The sequence below is a fragment of the Haliotis rufescens genome, unplaced genomic scaffold (genome assembly GCF_023055435.1).
Source record: "Haliotis rufescens isolate VD_foot unplaced genomic scaffold, xgHalRufe1.0.p SCAF_2, whole genome shotgun sequence".
Classification (NCBI taxonomy): Eukaryota; Metazoa; Mollusca; class Gastropoda; order Lepetellida; family Haliotidae; genus Haliotis; species Haliotis rufescens.
Genome location: NW_025963890.1, coordinates 22114622 through 22135370, shown reverse-complemented (window position 1 = coordinate 22135370; position 20749 = coordinate 22114622). Strand labels below are relative to the sequence as shown.

Below are 20749 nucleotides of genomic sequence, written 5' to 3'. Positions count from 1 at the left end.
ACAATTAGTGATAACTGATTTTATAATGCATAAATCATATTTAAACTGAGAAACAATGCACTAAATTTAGATGATAATAAATAAACTTATTTAGAGAAGTCCTAGCTCTGCATACCAAACGTCGAGACTCTCTGTCCTACGTCTACTGAAGTCGAATCATCGTTAGAACATCAGCATTTTGAACAAGAACTGGATATACTTAAGACAGGATGGTAAAAAATAAGACTTAACACTAATTGGCTTATTGTTTATTTAACAGACTGTCATTTCGTTCATTCCATACTCGCCCGTTCAGTTTTCGATCACAATGATGGCGAATTTATTTTAATGGTAACAGTAGAAGTAGATATAACAACCATTAATAATTGCATGATTAGTGTATATAATTATATTTTCATATTCCCATCACATACAAAGTAAAAATTATACATTCCATGTTTCTTTCAGGCTGAAAGGAAGGCTGTAAATAAGTACTACCCACCAGACTGGGACCCCTCAAAAGGTTCCATCAACCAATATGTTGGTCAGCACCCACTCAGAGAGCGTGCCCGCAAGCTGGGCCAGGGTATTTTGGTCATCAGGTAAAACCATTCTTTACAATAGAAGCTAATATTTTATGGATTAAAACTAATATTTTATATATTAGTATGTGTTTTCATATCACAAACAACCCGTGAGGATCCGGGGTAGAAAAGGTCTTCAACAACCCATGCTTGCCGTAAAAGGCGACTATGCTTCTCGTAAAGGACAACTAACGGGATCAGGTGGTCAGGCTCGCTGACTTGGTGGATGCATGTCATCGGTCCCAATTGCGTGGATCGATGCTCATGATATCAATCACTGGATTGTCTGGATTGTCTGGTCCAGACTCTATTATTTACAGACCGCCATCATATAGCTAGAATATTGCTGAGTGCGGCGTAAAACAACAAACCAACCAACCATATCACAAATGTTTATTATTATTATGACCAGAAACCATAAAATAAAAGGAAGTCCCTCCTAAAAATAGTATCCTAAACCATCAGTGCTACGGTCTGTCATGTAACTGATACACTCTGACACCCAGCTGTTAACCTCCTGGTACTGCTGCAGATGCGCAATAGATGCGCAGACATTCGCGGTAACCACTATAATATCCGGGGCTAGAATTAATTCCCTTAGCTGACTTTTCTCCGATTATGACTAGCAACAATCCAATAAAAGGTGGTTCTTTGTGGATTACAATGACTTTTTATCTTATCTCTCAAATGCACATGTCAGTTGTCTGCAAATGATTTGTGTGTCTTCTGCGAAAAACGTGTCCTTATAAGCCCAGGACGTTTATTTCAATTTACAATTAGCACACCCATGGATGACTTCATTCACTGGGACGATTTCGTCTTTTACCTCGATATTTTTCTTAGAGAAATCCTACCAGAGGTCAGAAGAGAATGACAGTGATGTTACCACTACCAAGCCATCAGTAATGTCTCTCAAAAAGTTTCAATCAAAGAAAAAGATAGGAAAAGAAAATACAATGGCTGTCTACTAGTGTATGTACTCAAGGGCATGTGAAGAAAAAGCATAACCGATCCGATAATTAAAGCATTAAATAATTTATTCTAATTTTATAAAATCAGTAAATATATCTTATTTTATGCTACAATTGTATAGCTATTATAAATAAACAAAGTTACAAAATCCGCTACAAACACCACAGCAAAATATGATCCAGTAAATTGCACAGAAACTGAGAAAGTGTAAATAAAACTCATGCAGACAGCAAGACAGTTGTAACAGTTCACCATATTCCTGATGTTCACAAAATATATCTCCAGATTATCTTCATATCATTTTATAAATCCAGGCTAGATATACTTGCAAGTATGCACAGCCTCTGGCTGGTGTAAATGCTTTACCATTCGCCAGAAAAAAATGATGCTATATAATCAAGGGATCTTGTCTTTATTTCATGTAAATTCACTACTATTTTATAATGCTAATAATTCCAATGAATTAAAATTTCACATTAAACTACAAGCACTGTTAAATTATATTTCGATGTAACCAAGAATGTGCTTTGCAAGTAATCAAATGTTATTATTTAATGCCAGTTTGGGGCTAGTGGTGATAATGTGATTTGCTGGGATGAGACAATTATTTTCATAGTGAGGCTACTCTGAAATTCTAAAGCAAAGAGGATGTATAGTTCATCATGCAAAGAATTACGTCTTTCAGGTATAACAGTATAGCTTCAACAAGCATGGTATCAGATATTTATATCGTAGCTTGTAGTAATGTTTGTAGTTTTCTAAATTGTTTTCTATTTATTTCTGATCCATCAAATACAAACTTTAAACTTTAACCTGGAATGAGGCATGCAACTATTACTATTGAAACAAAACAAAACAAAACATTGCAAACTCTGGTATATGTAGATGTATTTATTATAGAAAGGGACAATACACCATCTATATGTTTTATTGAATGGCACCGTCGGGTTGTCTTGAACTTCTCTTAGAGCAACCCTTCCAATGACTGCTGATATGAACCTTCTTTTTTCTTGGCATTTACGAAGTAAATGATAATTTCTTAATACAAATATTACATTTATCATCCAAAACTGGCTCCCACAGGAGATATCCTTGGGTGAGCTCAAGCGATATCTACACTGTAGATATCGCTGCAATGAAAAAGTTGGAAGAATGATGTTGGATGATAAATAAAATCTCACCCTCTGGTGAGATTCTCTATTTAACGCCGCTTTTAACAGTATTCCAGTTATATGGTGTGTCAGCTTAATGCGGGAGGAAAGCCTGAAGGTACATTTACCACTTCGGTGAAACCCACGAGCATGGGGATGGTGCTGACAAACCGAACCCACAATCATAGGTTTCTGGTGTGCCCAAGGGACACAACTCTGCACAGTGAATCGCAGCGCCTTAGAAGAATGGGCCACCTGTGCCCCCGCATTTTGTCTGTGATTATGGTCTGAATATATCTTTTGAAACAGTCTACAAAGTTTCAAATTTTTATTGATATCAGAATTTTTTTTGGTAAGATTCGTATTTATTTTTTACCATTGTTTTCGCCATCTCTTCATAAGTTATCACACCTATTATCTTTGATTCATTTAGGCTTCTATCACATAGAGCGCTGAAGAAACCTGCATATATTTTTATGATGATTATTGTTGTTATCTACTGTAGATTATGTTTTTATTAATCAGGGGTGGTCAGGTAGCCTAGTGGTTAAAGTGTTTGCTCGTCACGCCCAAGACCAAGGTTCGATTCCCAATATGGGTACAATATTTGAAGCCCATTTCTGGTGTCCCCCGCCATGCTGGAATATTGCTAAAAGCGGCATAACCCAGCAGCATAACCCAAGCGGCATAACACAAGCGATATCTCCTGTGGGAGCCAGTTTTGGATGATAAACCCAACTCACTCTCTCACTCACAGACAAAATGCATGTTATGTCATCAGCTATATGGTAATTTAACTATAAGTACATGACGTAAATATGGGTTTGCTCAAAAAATCATAAAAAAATAACCACAGATTGTACCTAAATAATTTTGGTACGAAGCAAAAGGGGAAATTGTGATGAATGTTAAAAAATATATTTCAGGAGCTATAATGTGAAAATAAGAGTCTGAAATCATCTGAAAATTAAGAGTTTTGGGGTAATTATTTCGGATTTCTGGAGTCAAAATTCAGAAATTTCTAAGTGACTGGAGACCCCTTCCGAATTGGTTATAAGTTGTGGCAGAATAGATTCCCTACTTCAAGGCTATGCAGTTGTGCTTGAAACCATGTCCTACGTAAAAACACACAACAAATGTTGTACCCTATTTCCTGACAATGTGACCTAGTAGCATAAAGGGGTCTTCACACTTATAGAGTGTTCTACCCACTCACGAGTACATGTCTTTCTGACACTATCATGCGACAATTTTATGATTAAAACATGCTTAGCACCACTTTCCTTGTGTATATCTCAAGGTTATTCTCCACTTCGGCTAGGGTATCTGCGCTCCAACCGTGGGATAAATGCATAGTGTGAGATAGGATTAGGGTAAAAATTTGGAAATTTTACATTAAATTGTATATTTATATACTAATCTTATTTCACATGTTATGTGCCCGCCAGACCATCCCCGCATCACAGTTACACTAACCTGTCATCTCTGAGAACGAGAATGATGTGGCATAGGGTGTCAGGTGATCAAACTGCAGGGGTCATGGTCACGTGATCATAAACCGTGCCCTATTTGTTAGGGTGGTAACTATGGTGATGCTAGGAGTGTTTGAACAAAATGGGTTTTAGAGGCTAGAAACTTTGTTTTACAACTTTTCCACACAAGGATCGAAAGAAGAAGGAAGAAATGCATATACAATTTAATGTAAAATTTTCAAGATCTGATGATAATTATCCTTTTGTAATTAACTTAAAGATGAACATCTACTGAAAATGAGATAAAATTCGGGCTAGTAGAAAAAATGTTTGGGATGCATGAGGTCTCAAGACAAACATAACAGTGAATTATATTAGAGTAAACCGTAATTGAATTTAGCATGTTTCATGCTGTGGTTTATTTGCTGACCTGTGTTTTATCCAGATTCGAGATGCCCTACAACATCTGGTGTGGTGGGTGCAACAGTCACATCGGTATGGGCGTTCGCTACAATGCCGAGAAAAGTAAAACCGGCAACTACTACTCCACACCAATCTACAAGTTCCGAATGAAATGCCATCTGTGCGACAACTACTTTGAGATACAGACAGACCCAAAGGTATATTTGAAATTCTTTTTTACTAAAGTATTACCTTATAATTCTCCTCTGATGAGATTCCAGTACAAAATGCACCACAGTATACCAAGAGGCTACTAAAAAGAGGATCGGGTGGTCACAATGTCAGCAGAATATATGAGCAGTAGGTAGCAACATGGAGACCGACTGTTAGCTACTATTGGTAGCTCCAAAACTGTATCTTCCTACAGATCCGTCGTTACTATCTGACATCCATGAAGATCCGGGGTAGAATAGGTCTTCAGCAACCCATGCTTGCTGTAAAAGGCGACTGTGTGTTGTACAAGACTAACCGGATCAGGTAGTCTGGCTATTAATCGTAGCTGCAAAACCGTATCATTATACTGATGCTCCGTTGGTGTCCAACATCCTATATTAAGGTTCTATTAGAGTAAAATGCTGATTATTGCACCAACCTTCACAAGCTCAATAAGAGTGCATATTAAAGAACAATCTCATTAAAATCAGATATTAGTTTTTGCTACCGCTAAACAAAGATCTGAGGACATCCCATAACAGGTCACGTCAGAAGGATCTTTCGCGAACTTTGACAGACCATTGAAATGACTGAAAAGAAATCGACATTAGCCAATCAGAAGGCAGCTTTCTTGGGCTTTACGACACAAGTTTCAAACTGGCGACTACGCTTCGAAACATATTTTGACGTATTCTCGGTTAAAAAATTTAAAACTGATAAAATGAACATTCTCGAATGGTTTGTAGATGGCCTAGATTGTATGTTTATAATAAAAAAAACTGTAACTGTCGTTCGGATTACTCTCTGTTATATTTTTCGATGTTGCATGATTAGAAAACACATTCTGTCCGTCACTTTCATGATCTGGTAAGCGACGCTCTGATTGGTTGTATGAAAGGTCGTTCTGACGGGACCCGTAATGGGATGTCCTCAGATCTTTGTTTAGCGATAGCGAGAACTGAGATCTGATTTTAATGAGATTGATTAAAAAATATCATGGAATTGTTGAACAACCAAGTTAAAGAAACATTAATTAAGTACACCAAATATTTTGCTTGATAAAGTATTTTGTCCAAAGTTATGAACCTGTAAACACAATGAGGTCATGTTTCCTCTAAATATAGTAACAGTGACGGAAGCGATAAAGGTTTATAACGTTTGACAGAATATATTTTAAATCAGTAATGATGTGTTGTGTACGAAGACAATGACTGTAATTATGGTATTTTGGTTTAGTGTCCAGCTTCTGATTTTACGATATCAGTGAAATTAGAAATATTACATAGAAATAGGGTCAATAAGTATAGTATTTTTGTCCTTTTATGTAAAGATAAGTAAAATGACATTTCATCTTTTCCATCAACTAAACGGTCCACCTTGACTTTTTTTATACCTCGTTAATGATGACTGGCATTGTCTTGTAGATTTATCATACTCCTGACAAATGCTGATGTCATGATTATCGGTTTCTGCTTTGTTGCCAGAATCATGACTACGTCATCCTCAATGGAGCCAGGCGGAAGGAACAGAGATGGGACCCAAAAGAAAATGAACAGATTGTTCCAGAAGGTCAGCAAATTCGAAAGTTTGAGAGTTTTTTGGTACTTAGCATGGTGAGAGGGTCATATTATACACTGGGTGGAAAATTATTACACATTATGATTTAGATTGGCATATAAAAATTGAATTAGTCCCAAGATGAATATGTAAGCCTTATACAGTGAAATTACTTTGAGGCCTCATGAAGTATATGTGAAAGCAATAGTGTAGCAGGGTGTGGAGTCATCATGCAGATGACATTCTTTCTCTGTCAGCTTCCGACAAGGGGTGTTCTCTCCAGCCATGTGGACAAGGCATCTGACCATATATCAGAAGGACTGTGTTTTGAATCCCAGTGTCAGACATAGAAAATAAGATGAAATGGCTGTCTGCAAATAGACATGAGACTTTTTAATATTATTCATGGACAACATTTTTTGCTAGACAAGGCAACACAGAAGAAGCTGGCTACAGATGCTATGTACAAACTGGAGCATGGGTCTGACGACCATCAGAGAGGGAGATCAGTTCACCACAACCTGCACCACATTGAGGAGAGCCGCGAAGACTGGAAGGAAGACTACCTCCTCAACAAGGCCCTGCGAGAGAAGTTCAGAGTGAGTCGGGGAGAACTCTGTGTGCTGAATGTTGTTACTAGGGCTGGGACGAGTCCAAATTTACTACCCGGGTACCCACCCCGCTATTACCCGACCCTACCCGGGTACCCGCTACAGGTCGCAAGAGTTTGGTACAAAATGTCCGATTGGAAATAGATTGAGCGTAGCTCTGGTAAAATGTATTTAAATATATGTAAAAAAAATCTGATCATGCATACACTGAAGTTGACTGAAGTGTTATTTTTATTTAAACCTATAAAGGTCAGAAGCAATGGTGCTTAGTCAGAAAGAAATGCGAACATTAGTGACTCCTTCTGTAACCATAGAGTTCTAGATATTTTTAATCATTAAACAATATATCACATGACTAACCACGGGTCCGGGTAGTCCTATGGGTACCCCGGTCCTACTCAGTACCAACCCGAGTACCCGAGTTACCCGTCCCAGCCCTAGTTGTTACTACTGCCCTCATCCAGTTGTCACCACAGTTTGGTGGCAAATAGTGTACAACCCGTGGGGATTCTATGTTAGAATTGATCCCCAGCAACCTATGCTGGTCATGAGAGGCGACCAAATGGATGGGGTGGTCAGACTTGGTGACTTGGTTGATAGTGTTTCCTCGTACCGGGACAGCGTGGATCGTTGCTCACAATGTCCATCACTGGAGTACCTGGTCCAAACTTAATTATTTACAGGCTGCTGTAATTTAGCTGAAACATTGCTGAGTGCAGTGTTCAACAACAAAGAATGATGTTTCCTGATAAGTCTGTGACATCAGCCACTAGTCCTTGCCTAGTAAAATATTGTTTGGTTTAGAACACTCAGATGAAAATAGTCCATTGTTTATACTAAAATCTAAAGGAAACAGAGCCAAGTGACAATTTCAGATCAGTAGATTCCAAGATTTTTGGCACAAACAGCGCAAAGCATTTACATTTATCATTACCCTCTGATGAAACGACAAAATGCAAAAGAAGTTTATTTATTATTGTGAAATTCACGCAACCCCATCCCAAATAAATTACCGGTCCCTAAACCAGGTAATTCTCCTAAAAACTCCTAGCATAAGACATCCTGTAATTTTGCTGTGTAAAGTTGCATCTAAATTGACATGCCAGAACCCTTATTCATAGGTTCAAATCTCTGATCATGATTCTTCATTTGTCAGAACCAAGCCCTTACTTGTTGGTTTCACCAAAATGTTAAACATCCAAGAACTGAATCACTTAGGGCACAATGTGGATAGGACATAAGCTATCAGTTTGACTGCACATACACAAACAACACAAACTTGAACCTAATATTTGTTGTTTAATTTTTTTTGGTCAGTGGGTATATTAAGTTTTAAATTCTCAACTTCAGGATTGTGTCTGTGTGTGGTGTAGAATTGGAAGTCAGATCAGTCAAGGAAGGCAGTTGATACTGATATATTTATCTGTATTTAAACACCATAATTTTAATCCATAATCCAACCAATTATTCAAATAATCTGTGGAGCATATTGTTTTGGGTAAACGACAACAACACCCATGTGGAATGCTGGTTGACTGATGACAGTTAATTCGCACTTTGTGCAACGACTTATGGGTAGCACGTTAAATGGTTGCATGACCACTTTTTTTTACGAGATTTGTAGATAGACAGCAATGTAAGTGCAGTTGGGGCAGTGACTCAAAGTCTTTCATATGTACACAGAACAGCTTAATTTGTGGCCAATTTAGCCAAATATTGCAATAAAAAATACATATAACCATGTTCATGGGTTTTACCAAAGTGGCAAATGTCACTTTTCTCCCATATCAAGGTGTTGTTCAAAGTGTCATTAAACTCACTCACTCACTCTCACTCAACCATCCACGCACCACAGCCCATCTGTGTCTTGTCTAACCTGATTTAATCTGTTCATGCACAGGAAGAGAAGAAGGCAATCAAGGCCAGTGAGTCCAGTGACCGGTCACTACTGGACAAGTCGTCACTGGACATAAAGCTGCTGGACGAAGAAGACCAGGACAGGAAAATGGCCGGACTCATCAAGTACTCAGTCACAGAGTGTAGGTTCTCACTAGCTTAGAAATCTTCAACTTCTCAACTTGAATTCTGGTCCTCTGGCATGTAGCCAGCAGAAATAGCATAAAACCCTCTATTATTTGAACACAATGGACCAGTCAGTTGGTCAGTAGCCCATGAACATGCATACTCGTTTTTGAGGTGGTATTTATTTATTTGTTAATAATTTTACATTTTCTAACATTCTGTTGATAAGTAACAGCACCAGGGAGGTTTGTGTATAAAGCCCTGTTGGGTCTGTTTTAGGATGTTTAGAGAGTAAGGTGTTTTTTTTACACAAATTCGTCTTTTTTGACTGTAGATTATTGTTGTAGTAAGTGTGTTGATATTAGGGAGAAACTAGCGAAATCTAGTACAGAAATCGTCTTGGCCTAATTTGGTCTAGTATTTCTGAAATATATTAAAAATTGTGTAATTAAATGGATAATGTTTTCGATCTGATACACAAATCCGATAAATTTGTTATTACGGTCCAATAAATATGGTTACCAATATCAGATCGTCTTGACTAGGCGTCGCCATTTTGTTTGAAGCGATTGCAAGTGATATGAGAGGTGGAATGTGATTGGTCAATAGGAGGGACACAGAAGGGACATAACTCAGAATAGTCACTGGTGGCGCCATGATTGAGCCTGGAAATTCCAGCCTAGTTCGACAAGGGTAGAAACTGGACTTTTATTGTCAGTTAGCACCCTTGCCTTGGGATAATGATTTAGTCTTGGCTTTGCTGACAATACAGGAAAGTTTTTTAGAAAATATATCATAATGGACACGATCAGTCTGCAGTAATCAAACTAGGTGTTCAAATCACAGGTGGTGGCCTTATGGTTAAAGTATTTGCTCACCACAACAAAGGCCCAGGTTTGATTTCCCACATGGGCACAATGTGTGAAGCCCATTTCTGGCGTCCTATCCTGTGTGATATTGTTGGAATATTGCTAAAAGCAGCGAAAATCATACTCGCTCCAAACAACAAAGCTCCGATTGCCAAAGATTGCAGAAAGGAGTCTATACTTGAACCCAAACATCATGGAGACATATGGACTTGTGACAGTGCATTATCCGAATAGATAGAACAGTTGCAATAAGAATAGGTTCTGGACAGTACTTCAACTGTCACTTGTCCTCAATCTGTTATTATATGTTGGTGAACCAAGATATGTGTACTGGTGTTTGACATGAACATACTGTCCTTGTACCGAACAAATGTTTTGTGATTTTTACTTAGTTTCATTTCTATTTCAGCTTATGATGAAAAACAGAAACAGAAGAGAAAAGCAATTGAAAGTCGTCCCATATTTGAATCAAGTAACAAAATGCTCAAAGCCAACACATCTCCAAACATGCCGAAGGCGAGTCGATCAGCAGAGATTACGAAGAAACTTGGTATTTCTCCGCTTGGAGGCAGCAAAAATCCATTTGATTCTCCATCCATAGTCAAGTCGTCGAAGGCACTTGCTTTGGGCATTAGGAAAAAATCAGTAGAAACACCTGAAACATTCCCTTCTAGTAACAATGGAAGTACAATATCGCCTGTGATACTATACAGTGACACTGAGAGTGCTAGCTCGGAATCCTCTTGCCCAGAGTCAGAACAGACTTCAGCTGATACCGCGGAGGAAAATGTGATATCCTTACCAAACTGTAAAAACATGGAACAGCATACCAGCATTCCAAAAGATTCAGAATGTGATAATAAAATGTCTGCTGGAACAGCTCAAAATGCACTGGGTGCTCTCATTTCTAATTACAGTGACAGTGAAGAAGAAAGTTAGAAACAGTTTATTTGAAAATAAATAATTATATTGAATGGTGGTTTCCTATTCTGCGAGTTTGAAATGCTGGTTTTGGTTTTACAACATAGTATTGTTTGTTTGTTTGTTTGTTGTTGAACGCCACACACAGCAATATTCCAGCTTTATGACGGCGGTCTGAAAATAATCAAGTCTGGGCCAGACAATCCAGTGATTGACATCATGAGCATTGATCCACGCAATTGAGATCGATGACATGCATCAACCAAGTCAGCAAGCCTGACCACCCGATCCCGTTAAGTCACCTCTTACGACAAGCATCATGAGCATAGTCGCCTTTTACTGCAAGTATGAGTTGCTGAAGATCTATTCTAACCCGGATCTTCACGGGTCTACAACATATTAAACAGTCTGGGATCAAGCTTTATATACTGTAAACATGGTAAATTAGCTAAATCCACATTTGGTTGGCAGTTGCCGGTGAGAAACTACTACGAGATGTAATGATACACTTTGTTGTGATACATTTGTTGTTGTTTAATGCTGCACTCAGCAATATACCAGCTATATACAGCAGTCTATAAATAACTGAGTCTGGACCAGACAATCCAGTGATTGACATCATGAGCATCGATGTACACAATTGGGCCACGATGACATGCATAAACCATGTCAGCGAGCCTGACCACCCTATCCTGTTAGTCGCCTCTTGTGACAAGCATAGTCACGGTTTATGGCACAGTGTTGCTAAAGACCTCTTTAAACCCGGTGTTGCGATACCAAACATGTCAACAGTAAGGTCGTCATATGATGTACATTAATACTGGTTACGAAGGGAAACATGTTTATCACCAAAGAAAATGAACCACCAATTAATAAAACAGAGTTTTTTTACCTCTTATACACGGGCAAGAATATTGGTCCCCAGTAATCTTATAAGGGGCGGACTAAATGGATAAGTATCAGGCTCAGTGACATGGTTGATTACATGAAACCCAATTCCGTGGATTGATGCTCATGTCAATCACAAGATTGTCTAATGCAGGCTTGATTATTTCAGGCCAGTCATTTAGTTATAGCTTTGCTGAGTGTGTGAGTTAATCGACAAACATGCATATCAATGGAAAATATATTCTGCCAAAAAGAGAAATGCAAAAGCAGTCAAATCGTTAATATCTGACAGTGTTACCGACATCCATACAAAGTTATTACCAAAAATGAATCGGTCATTTCTGCCGACTGCAAACAGGAGGAACATCTTCAGCTGTAGCCAAGTTCTTCTAGTACCACCAAGCACCATGACAAGACTGTGGAACCATTATGACACACGGGACCTTCTTTGATCTGGTCAACCACATATCACTACTAGAGCACAGGAAAGATTCATATGTCTGCGCCACTTACGTGAAAGAAGCACCACAGCAACCTCTACAACTAAGACAATACCGGGATTGAGTGGGATATCAGCCCAGACAGTGAGGAACCGTTAGGTATTCGTGTAAGACAACGAGTTTGAGGTGTCATTTTGACAGACCTGCATCATCGGCTTCGACACTGTTTGTTTGTTTGTTGATTAATGCCACACTCATCAATATTCCAGCTATATGACGGCTGTCTGTTAATAAACAAGTCTGGACCAGAGAATCCAAAGATTGATCTCATGAGCATCAATCTTTGCAATTGGGATATGATGACATGCATCAACCAAGTCAGCAAGCATGACCACCCAATCCTGTCGACGCTTATGGTGCCATGGTCAAAGAGTATGTCCACGACTGCAATGGAGAATGATTGATTTAGTGGCGAGTCACGTTTAATGCTTTGGCATGCAGATGGTAGATGTTGTGTTTACAGGCGTCACAGGGAATGTTATGCACAAAACTGCACACAGGAAGTGTTCAGATTTGGTGGTGGTAGTGTGATGAGGTGGGCAACCATGTCCAACACTGGTACAACATACTTGGTGCAAGTTCTGGGGAATTTTACGACACAATGTTACATGGATGAGATTCTTTGGCCACACATCCTTCCCATTATGCAACAAGCGAGCGTCATTTTCCAACAAGACAATGCCTGACCTCATACGACAAGACTGACAGAAGCCTTTTTCAGAAATCACAACACCCAGGTCCTGACATGGCATTCCAGGTCTCCATTTTAAACTCATAGAACCTCTGATAGTTGGCACAAGCACTGCAGGCAAAGTAGGTGAAAATTTCCCAGACCACAATTCGGATCTGATTGCTTCTGTGGCAGTCAGTTTTAGACTCAAATGGTGGCCATACAAGATACTGAGAATACATGACCTTCACCTTGAAAATCGACTGTTCCAAGCGTCCCATTTGGATCCTGGGTCTGACAATGTGTGCCACTTTTGAACAATTAATTACTAACTGTTGATTATTTATAGGATATACAATATACACATCTAAAAATCAACTTTGTGTCTCTTTTTTTTTTGAAGAGCATATAATTTTTTATGGCCCATAGGTTTAGAACTAGGTGAGGTGAAATTGGGTTTAACGTCGCGTCCAAGATTATTGCACTTATATAGCGACGTGCATGCACGTGTGTGCGCTTGTACTAGTCCGGACTGATGCCATTTTTATAGTGCTAGCTCACTGAGATACCATGCCGCAGTTTAACATGAATACCCCACTCAGACACAGTATACTGACTCCGAGCCGACCAGTCCTTGTTTTAGCCCCTTAATGTTGAGCGCCAGACAGGGTAACAACAAGGTTTAGGACTAACAGTCCATAAAAATTGTATGTGCACCAGTGTATTGTTTATGTCACCAAGACAGCATTGTCTTTCAAATCGTATTGTAAAGTAAGGTCACACTAAAAACAATGTCATAGCTAAAAATTGATGATGCCATTCAACGATCAGGGGAAGTGGGAGGGTGGTGGCATGGGTGACCCAGTCGTTTAAGGCACCGTGCCATATACCTGGGTTCAAATACCTGTTTGTCACGATTGGTTCCAGGTTTGTCAGCACCACACCTGTGCCCGTCGATTCCACCAAAATGGTAAACATAAAGACCTGCTTCACTTCAGGCTTTCCTCCCACAATGCATGATATAACTAATACTTTTCAAAGCCACTTTGAACCAAATTCTGTGAGTCTGATCAGTTTAATTTTCTTAAAGTGAGCTGGAAAGCATAGAGAACCAATAGGTAATATAATTATTACCTGCATGTGGATTACCTTCCTTGTCCATATGCTTACAAATCCTCATGTTTTGAACAGAAACAATACATATCTTGTTTGGCCTCCATATGCAAGTGTAGGTACATGTTTTGTCTTTCCCTTTGAATCCTAAACATCTTTGTACTTTACCATCATCAAAAGGCAAAATTAATGAATATTTAACAAGGGCCCCCATGTGCATTCCCCATTAGAATGTCCCCAGTGACTCCACTTTTGAGCGGACTTGTGGTTAGAGCAACCTGGCTGTATTTTGTACCCTGATGGCCTAGAATGTTGCTCATGCTCAGTTTGTGCTTATTTGACACTGCTCATGCTCTGATGTACTTAAACTTTCGCTCTTGATTCTAGGTCAGTGTAATGCCTCTCACAAGGAACCCTATTAGTAGACGTCACACAGAAATAATTCAGTGCATAAAAAATCTAAAAATTGGTATAAACATATCTGATACTTCATGGCTAAAGGAGCATGGGTTGCCATGTCCCATGGTCTGAGACTTCCTACCAAAGTAAACATGGTAAAATTAGCATATCCTTATCTTAAAAGGAGATATCAATAATAACTGCTCAGACTGGTAACCAATAAAAATGGCTAACCAAGACAATCTTAAGTACCTTGATCCTCTGAGCAGTGTGCTATCCAGACTGCATAGCACATACACATTCTAGATTTTGTGCAGCAGTCCTACACAAATGTTAAGGCAACATAAAACTATGTGCAGTTTTGAACACCAAACATGACAATGCTGTGTATTTAGTATTGTTTATTTTTCTGTCTGACTCTCACATCTTGATTATTTAATATCACAACATTCGACTCTCACTTGATTTGAAAACCATGGAAATAAATGAGTCTGGGCCTTGACAACCTAGCAAAAAACACTCTCACTATGTAACAATGCAAATTTTGGATTTTGCACAAAGGCAAAATGTGTGAAAACTGAACTAATGTGAGATTCATGGATGATCACATCAGGAACAAACAATCTTATAAATAGTTTCAAGCTTTACTCTTCCTGAGCAGATATCCCTTTGTTAGGATAATGTCCTAAATGTAACAATCAGAAATGATTAACTAAACTGTTTGGCCTAGAAACCACCAACATTAGGCATTCCCAACTCGCCACTTGATGTACAGCTCTTGGAACTTGTCAAAGCCAGCCAATACACCAGCACCAGCAACACCTCGGAGAATGTTGGCACCAGCTCCCTTCATCATGGACATGAAGCCCTCATTCTTGATGATCTGGACTGCGCAGTCCATGGATCCCTTGTACTTGACTGCCTGGCCAGAGGTCATCATCATACGCCTTCTGATTGTATCAATGGGGTAGGACAGCAATCCAGCGCTGATGGTTACAGTGTAGCCCAAGGCAAAGGACAGCAACAAGCTGTTGCTGTCACCGAGAAGAATAGGCTTGAGGGTGTCGTAGAAGCCAAAGTAGCATCCTCTGTATACAATGATGCCCACGCAGGAGATGACGAAACCTCTGTACAGTCCGACAAAGCCATCTGACTTCAGGGTCTTCTTGTACACATCTACAAGGCCATTGAACTGCCGTTCACCACCGCCCTTTCCAGCTGACTTGGCATCATTAGCCAATCGGGTACGAGCATAGTCCAATGAGTAGACAAAGCATAGGGACATAGCTCCAGCTACACCACCAGAGGCAATATTTTTTGCGAATTTCATTGCCTGGGGATCACTCTTGCTTGCCTTAAACATTATCTTGATTTGATCTTTGAAAGCGAAGTTGAGAGCTTGGGTGGGGAAATACCTGATGCAGTTGGCCAAATTTCCTCTCCAGAATGGCAGGACACCTTCTGTTCTGAATGTACGAAGTGTGCAGTCCACTACTCCTTTGTACGGTTCCGAAAGACGTCCAGCCTTGATCATCTCATCTTGATTCTGGACCAAGAGCTTCACTCTTTCAATGGGGGCAGCAGCTGTCTTCGATACTGCAGCAGCTACACCGCTGAGCATGAAGTTTTCGGCGAATCCAAGCTTTGGCTTTTTAGACATCTGAAACAAATTAAAAGTGAAGTCTGTATACAAAAACAAATCAATACCAAAACTGCACAATAAGCATGTGTTAAAAATTAAAGGGGGTGGGGGTCTGCATGCAATAGAGTTTGAATCAGGGACCCCTATATTAACATTTGGGCTATGACAAGCTCCCCTTGACTTTGCAACATGATAACGAGCAAGTTTTGAAAGAGTATTGTATACCAGTTGCCAGTGTACAACTGGAAGAACAGCATTCGACATTGACATTTGTATCTAACTTATAAATACTAAATGTTAAATACATGTGACAATTCAACAAGGTCCCACTGACAGCTGTTCCCCCACAGTTAGTGCATACTATAACAGTGTACAACATGCTCAATGTCAACATGAAAAAACAGGAGGGTGGGTGTGTGGGTGTGTGTTACCGAAACTTAAAAGCATTAGATCTATATTTTGTCGACAGCAGAGTTGGAAAGGAATATGTATGCCTAAAATACAATAGCGCCCATGTTAGGCTTACGTTCTAAGTGTGTGAATAGTTATGGTCCAGCGTGCTACCTTTGTTAATACTTAGTGAAAAATGAAATATTCTCAGACCTAGATCTACTGTAAGTAAACTAACGTCTTCCGCGTGGTTTTAGCCAGGCTTAGTCTAGGTCTGCATGCTTGTACTTGATGCATTCAACTCAAGATTGTAACCAAGGGCAGATCGACTGGCTAAATGCCACATGGAAATTTGTTCCAAATAATTATTCAATACCGCCAGTATCGTAACAAACTAAATTTATTGTAACTTGAAACGCAGCATAATGTCTTTATTATCAAGCTGAACGTTGCAGAAGCTATGCTTACTTGTCTGCTGCACGGCATTCAGTGAACTGATGAGGTCATTCTGATCAATGTTCGAATTAATGTATGTCCGGGGATAAATCGGTTTTAATGCTGTTGTTACTTATCAAGATCAAATGACCCATCATTACTTATTAAATCAACTCCTAACTAATTTAGAGTAGAGGAGATTTGCTCAAATTCAACCTTGTGAAATGGTTTGTGACATTGACATTTTACCAGTGTCTACCGGCGAAAGATTTCGGAGTAAGAAGAGGTTAGTAATTGGGTATTTCCAGTATGTAAACACATGCAGTTGTACAGAACATTATCAGAAATTCGAAAAAACTATTCTTAATTAAACTTGATAGCAATACCCACCTTGATGAAGAGAAAATATTTGCCACTGCACAGGTAGAACACTGCCTCAACTACACCCCACGTTGCAAAGGGAACGGCTTTTCTCCCCTTTTTAAAATCTGATTGGACCTTACAGTCACGTGACTTGTGACAACTTTAGATCGCTAATCCGATTGGCTGGCATGGAGGGCGAAAGGTCATATCGTCACCAACCTGAATAATGCCGGTACACATGGTTGGCTCAGCTTGAAATGAGAGAACACGTGCTTCCTACAATGACAATTTCTTCCGTCCATTGACTTCACACGAATTTTTCGCCGTGGTTATGTCACGAATTACATATTATTCATTTGTAGTTATAATATTACAGTCATTCCATGGTCAACAATATCGAGACACGTGTTTCAAGGAGATTTCCCTCATCTTAACTTTGTTCCTTGTGTGGGCCGACACGAGGTCACTCCAGTTCGTTCACTTAAACTTCTAAAGTCCGAAAATGTATTGGGTCAAAATATTCAGTGCCTATATTGTTAATAGTGATAAACTACAATCAGACAGATACTCTATTTTTGTTATTTTCATCGAAATGATTATAACAGTACAAATTCCACATGTTATTGAACATTCATTGACAATCGATTTAATCATCAAAGAAGCAAGTGTGTTTATGTAATACTTCGTCTTAGCAAGATACTTTTAGTCCAGTATCCAGTTCTAGAAAATAGAACTGTTTGTAAATTGTGTCAAACAATTTTAACTTTTTACATTTACGACCACAGCGAATTGGCTCAGTGGGCAGAAGCGTTTCATCAAAACAACATATAACCTTTCAATTCTTTTAAACAAAATCACTACAAAAATAAAATAGAATTAGAAAGAACAAAGAATTCCACAAATGAAGTATACATAATGAACGTATACTGCATGCAGACATTTAGTCATTTACAGATGCTATTTTAAGAGATGTCGTTATCAAACATCTACATGAAACGTGACTTGCGTTTTCCCACTTTTTGATAACATGATAACCAAGTTATCTACCCGCGAATATAGATGTATCATGCCAGCTGGCATAGTGATTGATTGCAGGTTGTTTAACGTCGAACTTAGTAATAGTCCAGCTGTATGACGGCGGTCTGTAAGTAATCAATCCTGGACCAGACAATCCCGTTATTGACATCATGAGCATCGATCTATGCAATTGGGATACGATGACATGCATCAACCAAGTCAGCGAGCCTGACCACCCGATCCCTTTAGTCGTCAGGATCCAGTAATTTGAAAAGGGGGGGAACACCACACACTATTCCAGCTATATGACGGCGGTGTGTACATAATCGGGGGCGGTCGGGTAGCCTAGTGGTTAAAGCGTTCGCTCGTCACGCCGAAGACCCGGGTTCGATTCCTGACATGGGTTCAATGTGTGAAGCCCATTTCTGGTGTCCCCCACCGTGATATTGCTGGAATATCACTAAAAGCGGCGTAAAACCATACTCACTCACTCACTCAGTGTACATAATCGAGTTTGGACCAGACAATCCAGTGATTGATATCACGAGCATCGATTCACGCAATTGGGATAGGATGACATTCATCAACCAAGTCAGTGAGCCTGACCACCCGATCCCGTTAGTTGCCTTTTACAACAAACATGGGTTGCTGATGACACAGGTCGATTCGTACGTATGCAGATAAAATATGTCAGTCCTTGTTGGAGGAGACTGGCATTTAGCAAGCTGTCTGTACACTCGTGTTTGCATATTATACAGGAATAAGGACACGGCCAATGCATGGAATCAGATAAGAAATAGCTTTCATATTTGTGAATGTATATTCTGAAAACCAATTTGGGAGTGCGACATTCAGACCTTTTTTTTAATGATGGTATTAAAGTGAAAAGAAGGGTTAGTTCCTGTTGAAGCAGATACTTGATCAGCTGAAGGGATCTGTATATCTGGCGCTATTGAGACAAATCACTGGGTATCTTAGTTTAAAGGTGATTTTTTAAATTCAATTATACCAATATGACAAATATTGACATAAATATCTTCTTGTTACAATTGTTGACATACACATTATACACATACTAATATGGGCGACATCAGTGTTATTAAATGTGTTTATGAATAAACATCACAGCCAATAAATTTCTGCTTTTGTTAACAAATGGTTTATATGCCATGGACACTCAAAACCTATATTCTAACATGAGAGCAGTGAGAAGCCTGACGTCATTAACAAGAGTTGTCTCCCTTGTTTCTAAGCGGCATGGCAACAGTCACGGGGTCGTAAGAAATAAGATATCTCTCCACGGGCTCTATACAGATATCCCCGAGCATGGATAAGGCCAAATCAAGCGTAGAAACAGCGCCTGCGGATAGGCTGAAGATTCGACTGGTAACATAACTACAATGCATGACCTTATTTGCGTAAATTATATAATCAACTAATATAAACTTATGTTGTGGCAATAAAGGGCCTAATATGTTTAAGAATCATAGAAACGAAAAGAATCTGTTTGGTATGGATAAAGAACACATACAATGGATTTGCCTCAGCTGCTTGATTAAGAATGAGCCCTTTTTGCTGTAAGACTATTAGACTAATTCTCTGGTTACTGTCTCAATGCAGATTAATTCTTTAATCTCGTACTCTCTTTCTTTTAATAAGTGCTAGATAATTATAAGTTAGTTATTTGGTTTGTTGTTTAACGCCACACTCAGCAATATTCCAGCTATATGACGGCGGTGTGTAAATAATCGAGTCTGGATAAGACAATCCAGTGATTGACATCATGAGCATCAATCCACCCAATTGGGATCGATGACATGCATCAACCAAGTCAGCGAGCCTGACTACCCGACCCCGTTAGTCGCCTCTGTGACAATGTGTGATATTGATATTGATATTGCTGGAATATTGCTAAAAGCGGCGTAAAACCATACTCACTCACTTTATTCAAACCAGGCAGAAGTTAATTTAAGTATACTGAACCAAGTTCGCAATGGAGGTGGTGAGGTGAAATAGGTTTAATGTCGCATTCCAGATTATTGCACTTATAGAGAGACTTGCATGCACGCACGCGCATTTCTTTCGTAGTCTTTCTGTGATGTCCGATATATTAGCTTCATGTTAAATATACTAGAATGATGCGTTACTTAATATTATATTTGATATCCCAGAGGTCATAATACTTCACTCAATCTCTTGTATAGGAAACGTTACAAGCAGTAAATAGCCCGGGGTTAGTTACACGTTAAGCACCTAGTTACAGAGTATATATATTAGAGAACGTGTCGTCTGGATAAGCATGTGTGACCATTTGACCTGATAAGCGACAAAGTCAAAAGGAAAATATGAAAGTCAAATGTATATCCCCCGTGCATTGTATTTGTATGGTTAGACCAGGCTTCTTTTTTTCTGTTTACGAATGTTTGGCCTTAAATCCCCAGACCGGTAGGTAAAAAAAATGTTTTAAAAACTCCAATTTCAGTTATATTTTTCATTTCCCCAAGGATAGAATGTGGAGGGGGTACCGTAAGGGATACATTACAACAAATGTCGAGGCAGGGTTCGTTGTTTTTAAGATC

General features: G+C 39.2%; 2 protein-coding genes across 2 annotated transcripts; one reads left to right on the top strand and one right to left on the bottom strand.

Annotated features, from left to right (window-relative positions):
- Positions 1–92: 92 nt before the first annotated feature.
- Positions 93–10806, top strand: LOC124112002 (coiled-coil domain-containing protein 130 homolog). Its single transcript, XM_046471971.2, has 7 exons — positions 93–212; positions 448–581; positions 4604–4778; positions 6258–6342; positions 6757–6929; positions 8842–8980; positions 10242–10806. Exons 1-7 carry the CDS (start codon positions 210–212, stop codon positions 10769–10771), a joined length of 1239 nt encoding a protein of 412 aa, XP_046327927.2. The 5' UTR covers positions 93–209; the 3' UTR covers positions 10772–10806.
- Positions 10807–14709: 3903 nt separating this feature from the next.
- LOC124112003 (ADP,ATP carrier protein 3, mitochondrial-like) lies at positions 14710–17336 on the bottom strand. Its single transcript, XM_046471972.2, has 2 exons — positions 17181–17336; positions 14710–15983 (listed from the first exon to the last, which is right to left on the bottom strand). Exon 2 carries the CDS (start codon positions 15981–15983, stop codon positions 15066–15068), a length of 918 nt encoding a protein of 305 aa, XP_046327928.1. The 5' UTR covers positions 17181–17336; the 3' UTR covers positions 14710–15065.
- Between the last annotated feature and the right edge of the window lie 3413 nt (positions 17337–20749).

Coding starts and splice junctions, on each gene's coding strand:
- LOC124112002 (XM_046471971.2), top strand. Junction 4,779..6,257: donor AGATACAGACAGACCCAAAG/GTATATTTGAAA, acceptor CTTTGTTGCCAG/AATCATGACTACGTCATCCT. Junction 6,343..6,756: donor TGAACAGATTGTTCCAGAAG/GTCAGCAAATTC, acceptor ATTTTTTGCTAG/ACAAGGCAACACAGAAGAAG.
- LOC124112003 (XM_046471972.2), bottom strand. CDS start 15,983: ATGTCTAAAAAGCCAAAGCTTGGATTCGCCGAAAACTTCATGCTCAGC.